Here is a 12,875-nt window from a genome sequence, read left to right on the forward strand (position 1 = left end):
GACTAGACTCCCATTTTATTGGTTCTTCCCTCCCAAATTCTTTTTTAGCACCTTCCTTTAGTTGGAAAAGAAATTGAACTGTGGGACCTAGATAGGGTGGGGAAAGTTCAATCAAAGACATTTAAAATAGTGAAGCACTAGTTCCATTCAACTTGTGTCACATCCCATCTCCCCACTCCCCCAAATTAGAGGAACCCTAAAGGGTGAACTGCTTGCTGTAACTTCCAGCAGGGCTGCCTGCCCACCGCCTCTCTCCTAAACCTATCACCAGGGCAACTGTCACTACCACCTTGACATTCAAGCCCATAAGCATTTTCTGGCACCCACATCCAGAGCTTCTGGGCTCACACCTATAATCAGCTTTTTGCTGCTACTTCTGGAAGCAACCTTATAGACAGCTAGCTCCCTGCTTCCTCCAGCTCTGTCCCTCCACAGAACTCCCCCTCCCCCTACCTTATTCTGTCTTTCCTCGCCCACCTCTTCCCAGGAGACAAATGCACAATCTGCTCTCTGCATATATCATCACCTCTGGAGGGAGGAATCTGCCCCACTGCTGCGGCAAAAGCAAAAAAAAAAAAAATCCCTACCCATACATGAGAAAAATACCTCCTTTCCCGTGAGGGTGGGGAGAAACAGAAAGAGAAGAAATAGGAGGAGGAGGAGGAAGAAGAGAAAGGGGGGGGAGGGGAGAGACAGAGAGAGAGAGAGAGAGAGAGAGAGAGAGAAAGCGCGAGCACATCTCTCTCGTCCTCCCTGGGGCACACTCAGGAGGAAAAGAGAACCTGAAAAGTAACAGAGAAAATTTCTAATCTGACCATTAACAGAAGTATAATTTTATTTTACAGATAAGAAAACTGAGATCCTGTGTAACTTTGGATAAGTGCTTCCTAGTCTATGGAAGTTCTTCCATTCTTCTCAGTTTCTTCATTTGTAATGTTATGGGCCCAGAGCACCCCAGAAGTTCTCTGAGGCACATCAAAGAACCTTCTCCTTGAGAAACTATCCAAAGAACAGACACACCTAAAGAGATAAGTGGAACCACCCTTAATTCTAGTCTCCCTTACCCCTGGGGAGATAAATTTGGGTGTGGCTGCTGCCTTTGTGTCCTGATGAGATAGATGGCTTGAGAGATCTGCAGCCACCCCTTACCCCACCCTCATTAAGGAAACTTTCCACAGTCATATGATCACCCCCATCAGTCCTCTATAAAAGTATCTACCAGTCTCCTGCTCGAGAGATTGGTATCTCCGAGCCACTCTCTCTGGGCCATGCCCTTCTCCCCATGAGAAGTCCAAGGATTTCTTTCATGGTTTCCCTTCCCTTCCCTTGCCCCTGAATAAAGTACTATCTTATTCTAATTGTTTTTGTGTGCAAGAGGGTGTAATTCTTTAAAGAGGAATTCCTAAGGACCCCAAATCCCTAACCCCCAACCCCTATCCCAAACCCCCTACCCTATTTTCCCCACATTAGTAAGATAAAGGGGTTGTAAATAACGATGATGATGATGATAGCCAGTATTTATATAGATTTTAAGGTTTACAAGGCACTTTGAGTGTGTGTGTATACATACATACACACACACACACACACACACAGATATATATATATATATATTATATATAGTAACGATTGGAATGACACCACCTGCTGGAGACTTACTGTAGAAAAGCTCCGCCATGAGGTGACAGTCTCTGAGGGCAAGACCATGCAGTTGTTTTTTTTTTTGGCATCAGGAAGTGATGCTTGCTTGTGGGAGGAGGAAGGGGGAGCCTGGCGCTCTGACTCACTCTTTTTCCTGTGGACTCTGGCGGAGAGCGGAGCTAGGAACACTCTCTCCCTTTAATAGATAGGAATCTAGGCCTTTTCTTCTCTCTTTACCAAATTCTTATTCTCCTTAATAAATGCTTAAAAGTCTAACTTTTGCTAAAGCTTATAATTTATTGGCGAGATTTTAGACAGACTAGCTAGAATTTTAGTCTTTACTATATATATATATATATATATATATATATATATATATATATATAAATAAAACTTGATCCTCACCACAATTCCATGAGGTATGTGCCATTATTATCCCCATTTTACAGATGAGAAAACTAGTTGAGCAGTGGTTGACTTGCTCTGGGTCACACAGCTAGCAAGTGCCTGAGGCAGGATTTGAACTCTGGTCTTCTTGGCTCTAAACCTGCCATTGTGCAACCTAGCTCAAGACAATCTGGATCTTAATGTAAGAGTACCAATTGACTGACTAAAGAATACAATCTCAGTGCTGACATTTTTGCAATTGAACACCACAAAAAGAATTTTTATATTTAGTAGTTTGTTGTACAGTTTTTTCAGTGTTATTCTACTCTTCATGACCCCATTTGGGGTTTTCTTGGCAAAGAAAGTGGTTTGCCATTTCTTTCCCTGACTCATTTTATAGATGAGGAAACTGAGTCAAACAAGGTTGACTTGCCCCAGGATCATACAGTTAGTCAGTGTCTGAGGCTGGATTTGAAGTCAGTAAAATTAGTTTTCCTGACTTTAGGCCCAGTACTCTATCCACTGCACCATGCAACTGTCTTAAAATTTGCAATTAATAATTATATCTCTTCAGCTAGCTAGATGGAACCTTAGAGTTAAGCCAACTCTCTCTCATTTTCTATTTAAAAAAAAAATTTTTTTGTTGGGCAATGAGGGTTAAGTGACTTGCCCCAGGTCACACAGCTAGTAAGTTGTCAAGTGTCTGAGGTCACATTTGAACTCAAGTCCTCCTGAATCCAGGGCGGGTGCTTTATCCACTGCACCACCAAGCTGCCCCCACTCTCTCTCATTTTCTAGATGAAGAAACTAATTTCTGAGAAAGGGCATATGATGAACCTGAGGTTAGACATGTAGTGAGTAGAAAAGCTAGGACTTTTTTCAAACTCCAAATGCAATGCTCCTTCCACTTGCATAATTCTGGCTCCCCTGAGGGCATCTAGTACAATTGTGGGCCCAGAGTCCCTTCTACCATCTCTCTGACTGTAGTATGGTGCCTTTGACTGAGTATTCCCAGTGACCAAGAACTCACTACTTTAAGAAGTAATCAAATCCAATATTGTACTGTTCTATAGCTAAGAAACTTCCTCCTTACGGTGATTAATGCAAAAAGGGACTCTACTTTTTCCAGAACTTTTCTTTGCCAGGATCTTTTCCTTTGTGCTGATCACCTTATACCATACTCTCTACTCTCTCTCTCTCCATAGATCTATTCTCTATCATTGCCATACACATACATGTTGTCACTCCCTTAACAGATTACAAACTCTTCCAGGCAGGGATGTTGTCATATCTATCTTTTTAATCCCCCCCCTCCAATAACCAGCAGGGTTTTTGTACATTGAATGGATGTGGGTGGGTACTCCCTTTACCTGTAATGACTGCAACTGTATTAGTGTCAGCTGAACTATGCGTGACTTACTGCAATGCATCCATGTCTGCTTTGTAGTCAGTATACTCATTTTTTAATGTACACAATGATATGTCTGTTACTAAGATTTTTAAAACTGCAAATGCCATCCTTCAGAATGAATTGCCAATAGCTAATAGCATAGGGGAAAGTGGTATCTCCCTAAAGCAAAGCCTCTATCATCTTTTCACAAAAAGATCATGTCTCAAGGTCATCTCTCTTGGCAGAGGTCAAGCTATTTAAAGACTATTCAGGGACACTGTAATAATACCTACCAATATTTTGTTTTCCTATTTACCTATGCAGTTTGTTTTGTGCTACCATCTTGCCTTATAGCCCTAAACTGCTGAGATCTCTCCCTGTTTCCAAAAATTCTGATGCTCATCTTAGCCCTAATGAAAAAAAGGGTTTTTTTGGTAACACCCTAGTTCCTATAAACAACAGATTTCCACATCCTGAGCAGAGATAAGAAATATGATTATTTTGACATCTGCCATCTGATCTTGCTAATCACAACCTAGAATCTCTGGGAACTGAAAAGTGAAACATTACCAACACACATCAGAGGAAGGACCTTTTCTGTATTCAAAGGAAAAGGCTTGTGAGCCAATCTGGCATGCTGCAACTCCCAGGAGCCATCTGGGAACTACCACTCTGTCATGAGCTAATCCCAAACCACTGGTCTCTGCAATGCCCAAATGGCTGGTGGAGGGCCAACTTAAGACTCAGAGGAAGACAATACCATCCCCTTTCCAGCTCTCCCAAGACCTTTTGGAGCTGCAAATAATAACTTTCAATGAACCTCATTAGGGTATGTACATTCTGGGAGTGGCCTGTTTCTTCCTTGCCCAGGAATGGCAATTTTTTATGAAACTAAGAGGAAGGAAATAATTGCAAGGGAAACTGATCAGAATCTCCTGTTTCTATAACAGACACCCAAATAACCCAAACCTTCTAATCCTGTGTTATTCTTGTCTATGTCCTTCTGGAAGACCTTCATAAAGAGTCCACCCAGTATGAGGAAGGCCTTCCTCTGGTTCTTCTTACAATTTGTTAGATATTGGCATAGCACTTGTGTCATTCATCTTATTTTATCGTTGTTCATTGTTTTATCACCTTTTCTGACCATATATGTCCTTGATCATTTTTCATTATTTCTGGATAACATATAATAACAAAAATAACTAATGTTTATATAGGAGTCTAAGGTTTGTAGAGTGTTTCACATGTATTCTCTCATTTGATCCTCATAACAACCCTGTGAAATAGTGGCTATTATCCTCATTCCCCATTTTGCCAAGGAGGAGACTAGGGCTGACAGAAGTATAAGTCATTCATGATGAATATATTGCAACCTGCTTTCATCCACCATGCACCTTTCTGTTGTCCTTCAGGTCACTTACATTTTTTGATATTGTGGTGTTCAGCCATCGAAGAGAGAATGTTGGTGTTAAAAAGATGAACTTTCATGGCAGGGAGTTGTTTGGAATCATTGGAAGCTTTGTGAAATTTCCCTAAGGTGATACAGCCTCTATCCTCTTATTCGATCCTGGGCCCAGGGTCAGTGTTCACCACTGTTTGTCCAAGATTTATGTTTTGGTTATTGGGTCGTTTCAGTTTATGGACCCATTTGGGATTTTCTTGGCAAAAATACTGTAGTGGTTTGCCATTTCCTTCTCCAGCTCATTTTCCAGATGAGGAAACTGAGGCAAACAAAGCAAAGCGACTTGACCAGGGTCACGCAGCCGGTAAGTGTTTGAGACCAGAACTCTGTGCTCTATTCAGCTTGCATGGGACAGAACAATCTTCATCCACTTGGTTTTTCCAAAGTAGATTGTTAGGTTAAATTCTTTTGAGGTTGTCTGGGTGTCTGAGAAGGTTCTGTCCGGACCAAGGGTTTGATGCAATTAGCATAATATCACCTGCAAATTGGAACGATCTCATCCAGAAATCCCTTTCCCATCTGTCTTCGGTCCAGGTTATCCTCCAATCTGGGTGTAAGCACCTTTGGAGGAGCCCTCCCCCTCCCCCCATCTCCTCCCCCCAAGGTCTTTACAATCCAAAACCTTTTCCTTCTACTTGTCACGTCCTTTCCCTTAATTCCCTATTCTGCAGATGAAAGGGAAAGACAATTCTCTTCTTACGGAGAAAAGGGGAATAGTTCAGTGAAGAGCCCACTCTCAGTCCACCTACCCTAAAGGCGTGGAAAGGTGGTGAGTGGGCGGAGGAAGGGGGGAGGGGAAGGGGGATTAATGGGCGGAGCCTCGGACCCGGGGCGGGGGGAGGGGAAGGGGTGATGGTGGTGGTAGTGGTGGTAGTGGAGGGAGGTGGGCGTCGAGAGAGGGGAGGGGGGCACCTGTGACGTTGTCCCGGCGGTTGCGTCCGGACGCCACGCGACGTCACGGGAGGGGGGCGGGGTTCTGGACGGGCTGGACGCCTGAACTGCGAGGCTCTGGCTGTTTACCCCCGCCCCCTCAGCCCTTCACACGCCCGCCCTCTTTCCTCTCTTCCCTCTTTCCCTCCTTCCCTCCCTCCCTTCGTCCCTCCCCCTTTCCTTCCCACAGCCCCTCCCCCTTCCTCCCTCCTCCCTCCCCTTCTCACACTCAAGGGGGAGGGAGCCTGGGGGGGGGGAAAGGAAAAAAAAAGTACGGGCTGGTGTCCCGGCGGCGGGGCTGGGCCCGTGATTCCCTGGGGCAGGTCCGACCCGGGCGGCGGCGGCGGCGGCTCTGAGTCCGGAGGAGGGCGGCTGCGGAGGAGGAGGCGGCGGTCCGCATTACATGCATCCATTGCCGCTCTCCGCCGAGATGGATTTCAGTCAGAACAGCCTGTTCGGCTACATCGAGGACCTGCAGGAGCTCACTATCATCGAGAGGCCGGTACGTCGGAGCCTCAAGGTACGGACGCTCGGCGGAAAGCCCGCGCTGAACCCCCGGCTGGCTCCCCAACCCCTCCGCGTTCGCCGCCCCTCACCCCGAGCCTGACCCCGGCCCCCCAGCCCCATCCTGGCTCATCGGTTCCTCTTCCTACGGTCTCCCCTTCTGCGTCTTTGCGGGACTCCCCCAAAGAAGAGTCCGGGGTCCCATCTCTCCCTCCCTTTATCTGAAGGCGTGCGGGGAGACCAAGATGGGGAGGGGGGGAAGTAGAAAGCATCCCATCCCATCCCGTCTCATCCCGTCAGTTAACACACTCGCATTTCCACTCTGCGTCTTCGCGGGGCTCCCCTGAAGAAGAGTTCAGGGTTCTATCTCACCTACCCCATAGCCTCCCTCCTATCTTCATGGGTTCCAGGAGATCGAATTGGGGGTGGGGAAAGAAAGAGGTGGGTAGCATCACCGGCCCTCATCTCATCCTATCTGATCGGTCCACACTCCCATATTTCCAAACTCTTGAGTCTGAGAGGCTCCAACAAAGAAGTCTGGGGTCCCATCTTACCTCTCCGCCTCCCCAGCCTCCCTTCATCTTCAGGGGTTCCGGGAAGCCAAGAGCAGGGGGTGAGGGAGGAGGTGGAAAGAAAGCACCTGCCCCCATCCCTTCCGATCCGATCCCATCTCATCAGTCCACACTCTGCGTCTTCCCCAAGGCTCCTTCAAAGAAGAGTATGGGGTCCCCGTGATGACATTTCATGTTTGCAGGACCCCCTTCCTCAGTCATCATTAGGGGCTCCAGTAGAATGAGGGGGTAGAAAGAACCTGTTCCCATCCCATCTGGTGCACTACTATCAGGCTACACTCCCATATTCCCCTCATCTTTCCTCTTCATCTTTGGTGGGGGCTCTCGGTAAGAAAAGCCTAGGGTCGGTACTGCCCCATCCCATCTCTTCCTCTGTCTCAGTCTGTCTCCCTGCCCCCTTTTCCTCAGTCACCCTCTAGGGCCCCGGGAGGGAAGGGGGAGGATGGAATGAAAGAACCTGTCTCCATCCCATCCCCACTCTGAGAAAGAGGAGTCAGGCTGGGGAGGAGGAAGAGTGGGTAGGAAGAACCATCCCATCTCTTTCCCTGGACGCCTTCCCTCGCTTATTCTCAGGGGCTCCAGCCTATCCTCACTGTCCCTTTCCACATGTCACTCTTGGGTAGTCAGGGGCTTCTAAAGACCATTGGAGGAGAGGGGGGCTAAAAGGTACCTCTTTTCATCCCTTCCTAGCTCCTCTCTTACAAGACCCAGCTTTTCAATAATCAAGGGACTTAAGAAAACAGAACTTGGGGGTAAAAAGAACCTGTCTGGGCTCTCATGCCCAGAGCACCTTTCCACAGCTCTTCTCCCCCATCCCTAATAGTCAAGGGCTCCAGGAGACTGGAACCCAGAGGTGGGTGCAAAGAACTCAGCTCCAACTCAGCTCCATCTCATCCCCTTCCATCTCCACAGCCCCTCTCCTCACCCACATTTCCCTCTAATTACTCTATTATGGATGGGGGTGGAAAACTGAACTGCAGGTGGGGTGAGGGGAAGGTTATAAAGAACTTGTGCCAGATCTCATCTCCTGTCCCCTGCCCTTTCTGAACCCTCTTTGCCTTCTTTCCTCGGTGGCCCCTCCAGGCAGGGAGGAAAGCCTGTATACTTTGTGCAAGCTCTCCTGTTTCTTCTCCTCTTTCCCCTTTCCACTAACCCCCTCAATTTGGTCTTTTTCCCACCTTTTCTTGGGGGGGGTTCTGTGGGCAAAAGGGGGTGTCAGGGGGAAGGGAGGGTGCAGGGAGCCTTTCCCAAGGGGCATCCCTTTGCCTTCTTCCAGAGCCTCAACAGCAGTGGGAGAAGGAGGAGGGTGAGCAGGGGAGCGGGCAGAATGAGTGGGGAGAAAACACTTATGTCTGATTACTACTGGCCCTCTTTACACACCTGGAGCCCTTTCCTTTGCTCCTGTCTCCCACCTCCCTGCGTTCAGAAAGAGGAGACCTTTGGAAAGAGGTGAAGGAAACATTCTCCTCTGGCTTCCCACACTTGAAAGGAGCATTTCAAGCCATAACTCCTCTTTAATAAATAGTGGAGAAAAAAGATCCCTCTTCCTTCCTTCCCCCAGTTGTTTGGAATTTGAAGGTCCTCTCTTCAATCTAAGCTCCTTGATGGGATCTCATTTGTCTTTCTATTTAGCGAAAACTACCTTCATGGGAAGATAAAATTCCTCATTAGTTTTTAGCTTTTGGAGTTGTGGGGGATAGGTATGTTTCAGAGTTGACCTTGAGAAATTTTTTACATAATTTGTATTTCACATTTGACAGACACCAGAAGAAATAGAAAGACTAACAGTTGATGAAGAACTCAATGATATTGAAAGGGCTGTTTATCTACTCAGGTATTTCCAAGTCTTACCGTAAAATTGCTGATCTTTCCCTCTGACAGCAGAAATGAATGTTTATTGAGTTTGTTTATTGAATATTGAAAAAGCTTACTGCTTTTGAATACATTTTGTGGTTAGATACTTAAAAACTTCATCTAGATATGTTTTCATGTATTTAATCATTTGTAAATACTAAAATCTATAAACACTGTTTGTTAGGGTAAGATCCAAACATAGCTTCAAGGATACACTGTATAAACTGAGTTTAATCTCATCCTTTTCTTGTCTCCTGCATTTGCTTTTACAAGTTAGAGTTGTCATGGGAAAAAAGAACATCCAGCAGCTGATATTATAATGTTTATTATAGAGTGCAGATAATAAATGCATTTTTACTTTGATGACAGAATAAAGGAAATTATGTTACTGTTAAATTCATTATTTTATCACTTAAGATGCATGAGCTTGATACTCTTAATTGAAAGTGTTTTTATTTAGTCCATTGTCTTTTAGGTTTCAAATTTCCTGATTGTTCCATAAACGTGCTTTTTGACATTGAATCAAATCTTGAAATCTTGATATCCAATATTTTTCCTTACTGTATTTTTTTTCTTTACTTGTTTTGGATGGTAGCAATATTAATGTAGTGATGTTTAGAATAAGAATAATTAGCATCCATTTTGGAGTCAGAGGAACTGGGTTCAAATACTGCCTCTGATGCTTTTGTGACCCTGAGCAAGTCATTTTGTCTTGCTGGGCCCTGGTTTTCTCTCATTTGTAAAATGAGGGAATTGCATTAGATGGCCTCTGAAGTGCCTTCTGGTTCTAGACCTAAGATCCTCATGGCTTCCATTTCCTTAGTTGTTATTTAGGCTGACATTGATATCTTGAGTTCTTGATCCTATTTCAGTCATGCCATTACTGTGTTTGCAATTCTCTCTTTTCTCCAAGTAATGTATTTCTAGCTGTTTGCAGATGCCATTGAAAATTTTCAGTTGTTTTTTTTTTGTTCTTCTTGTTACCTTTAATGACATGTACAGTATTGCCAAATTTTTAAAGGGGAAAATATTGGCAAAGTTAGTTATGTATCATATTGGCAGTGGTGTGTGTGTGTGTGTGTGTGTGTGTGTGTGTGTGTGTGTTGCTACTGGGAAAACATTTGGCAGAGAGGTTAATGCAGTGTTTTATGTATTTTGACTTTCTGTAGGTCTAATCCAAGTACTTTTTCCTTTAGTAATTATCATGAATAATCATTTGCCTTTTCTAATAGGTAATAACCTTTTTCTTATGTGAAGGTAGGCCACTGATAAAAGTTTGAGTAAAACCTTATATTTCATGTGTATCATTTAAGTATGGAACTAAGACTTATGATATCAATAGTATAGGGTACTCCCTATGCAGGCTCCGCAGCTTACAGTCTTTCAGAGTATAAAATTCATCATTACAAATGTCTTTTATCTAGTTGAAAAACTGTGACTTACATACAATTAGGAAATTTAGATTGTTGCCCTACTTACCTGGACAGTCGAAGCTTTATTTTCGTTATCTGAGACTAGACGTCTTTCTGAGGATTGGTTTTTTCCATTTTGCCGCCTGCAAACCCCAACCCCTCCCCTTTTTTGGTAGTAGATCTGTTAAATAGTTCCTCAGAGTTCTTTTTTTCATACCCGGGACAAAACACAGGTCTGCGACTTAAAGTCCTTGTCAAGATAGTCCCTTCCATTCTTATTCAACAAGAATCTTAAAGGAGACAGTATTCTTTTAGTCTTTTCTTGGCTGGTGTACCTTGCAGCATCTTGCAAGGAGACTTAGAATAACAACTAGTTGCACTTTTATTGGTTCTCTAACTCAGTACTGTTTTTCTGCTCCTCCTATTTTCTCTCCTTCCTAAAGGAAAATGGAATTTCACTTATTAGGTCATTTTTCAAAGAGATGAAGCCATGTTTGACTACTTAAATTTTGTCATATTTTTGATTCGCTTAGCATAGGTTTATTCAGGACTTTACCTTGATAAATATCATAATGCCCCGACTCATGTGTTGTTGTTGTTTTAAATTTTCTTTCTTTCTTTAACTTCATTCTGTTTATCATATTTCTGAATACCCTAGAACCTAACACATACTGACCTCTATTATCTTTTTCTTCTCTTACTCTTCCTCCATTTCCCTGAACATGATATTCTTTTTTTTTTAGATATTTAACATTTTCTCCCTACTGAATCTATTACTTTCAGATATTTTTATTTTTCTATTTATACAGGTCAGGCCTTTGTTTTTGTTTTTCATATTCTGAAATTGAGCAGTATAAGGCAGTATGGAATAGTGGAAAGAGCATTGGACCTCCAATCAGGAGACTGAGGTTTGAATCTTGGTTCTATTGACTGGCAGAATGACCTTGGGCAAGCTACTTTAGCTCAACTCGCCTTTGTTTCTTTTGTAAAGTAGGACTCATACTACTTACCTCACAGAGTTTTGAGAAAAGTGCTTTGTAACATTTAAGTCATCATATAAATTATAATTACTGTGAGCATATTAAGTTAGGAAAGTCAAATATCAACACTAAGGAAAATATTTTGTATATGTGATTCCTTCTAACATTTGGACATTAAATATAATATCTAGAATTATCTTTGATATATGAAGTATTTGGTCAGTTAAATATTTTGATGCTTATAAAATAATGTACTGCTCATTAATTTACCCTCTAATATAGGGTAACTTTTCAAAACTAGTCATTCAGAAGATAATGTTTGAACATTTAAAATTGATGAACCTTTGTAGTGATTTTGGCATAAATAATATTTTGAAAGCCCAAATAGTGGTATTATAATATCGTAGCAAAACAACTTGCCCAGCATTGTAGGGTTAGTCAGAATAACAAAATACTTCTTTTTCCTGTTTTGCCTTTTCTTTGGGATGCTGGCACACAATTTAGAAACGTATATAGTGCATAAAATATTTTAATATTTTTAATTACCGAACCCTTTAGAGACATTTTGATCATGAACTCCCCTGCTCAGAGGCCTGTAGTGGTTCCCTATTGTCTTCAGGATGAAATCGAAATTCCTCAGTATGGCTTTCAGAACTCTTTAGTTTGACTTTACCCTGTATCTCTTTAGCTCTATATGGAGGGATTAGCCTCTATATGAAGCCTCTGCTCCAACTGATCTCATTGTCTTCAGAACATACAATTCTTATTAATTGAAAGAGCACTCAACTGAGTGAGGAGTCAAACAATAGGTTGAGGTCCTAACTCAGACATTTTACAGCTGTATTAATATAAGCAAATCTGAACTTCCCTGAGCATCAGTCTTTCCTTATGTGCAACATGAGCATTATAATACTTGTCCAGCATATCTCACTGGGTTGTTATGAGGTCAGTACTTTGCAAACTCTAATCACTATAAATGCTATTTAATATTCCTGCACTGATGCCTTTGTTCATCTTGTTCTTCCTGCCTGAATGCCTTTTCCTCTCCCATCTGCCTATTCAAATCTTACTCATATTTAAAGTCCAGCTCAAGTCCCTTCAAATCCTAAAAGGCCTTGGCTGATATTCTCATCTGTATAGATTACTCCTCTTTTTAATTGTGCATACTCTTCTTGCTTATTTGGCAGATAGTAATGATAGTTCAAATTGATAAAGCATTTAAAAAATTAAGTGCTTTGAGAATTGTGAAAACATTTAATTCTCTTTAGTTTCATGTTATTGCCTAGTTGTTTCCTGTGTATGTTGTCTTCCTAAATAGATTGTAATCTCTGTATATGCAGGGATTGTAGTTTATATTCCTTTTTATCACCCTTTGATGCTTAGCATTATATTATGTATAAAGGGTACTCAATAATAATTAAATGTATCAGGTATGTTCATTGTTTTGAAGATTACCTTCTATAAGAATTAAGCCACATTTATTTTTCTTTTCAGTATACAAATAGAAAACTCATCAACTTGTAGATAGTGATTGTATTATTTTATACTTAACATATTTCTTTGCTTCTAAAGTGCTTTAATTATTTGTCATATGTGATAAGATATAGAATCATAGATTGGAATTAGGACAGACTTCAGATATTATGTAGTTCAACATCTCACCAAATCAGGAATCTTATCCACACCATTCCCAACAAATCAAAGACCTCAGCTCTGTAGGTACAAATGACCAAAAAATAATAA

At 42.4% G+C, this 12,875-nt stretch overlaps 2 protein-coding genes across 4 annotated transcripts in view; one reads left to right on the forward strand and one right to left on the reverse strand.

Moving 5' to 3' along the window:
- Positions 1-7,368, reverse strand: part of DDX24 (DEAD-box helicase 24) — a 91,738-nt gene extending 84,370 nt beyond the window's left edge. The window contains exon 1 of the mRNA XM_043983577.1: positions 6,869-7,368. Within this exon, the coding sequence (XP_043839512.1) occupies positions 6,869-6,989 (121 nt within the window). The 5' untranslated portion in view covers positions 6,990-7,368. The remainder of the gene's footprint in view (positions 1-6,868) is intronic.
- PPP4R4 (protein phosphatase 4 regulatory subunit 4) overlaps positions 5,809-12,875 on the forward strand; it is a 106,277-nt gene continuing 99,210 nt past the window's right edge. For 2 of the 3 annotated variants that reach the window (XM_043983572.1, XM_043983574.1), the window contains exons 1-2: positions 5,809-6,330; positions 8,647-8,720. In XM_043983572.1, coding sequence (XP_043839507.1) covers positions 6,214-6,330; positions 8,647-8,720 — 191 coding nt within the window. In that variant the 5' untranslated portion in view covers positions 5,809-6,213. The remainder of the gene's footprint in view (positions 6,331-8,646; positions 8,721-12,875) is intronic. The other variant, XM_043983573.1, reaches the window with a different exon arrangement.

Source organism: Dromiciops gliroides, chromosome 2 (assembly GCF_019393635.1).
Source record: "Dromiciops gliroides isolate mDroGli1 chromosome 2, mDroGli1.pri, whole genome shotgun sequence".
In the NCBI taxonomy this organism is placed as follows: domain Eukaryota; kingdom Metazoa; phylum Chordata; class Mammalia; order Microbiotheria; family Microbiotheriidae; genus Dromiciops; species Dromiciops gliroides.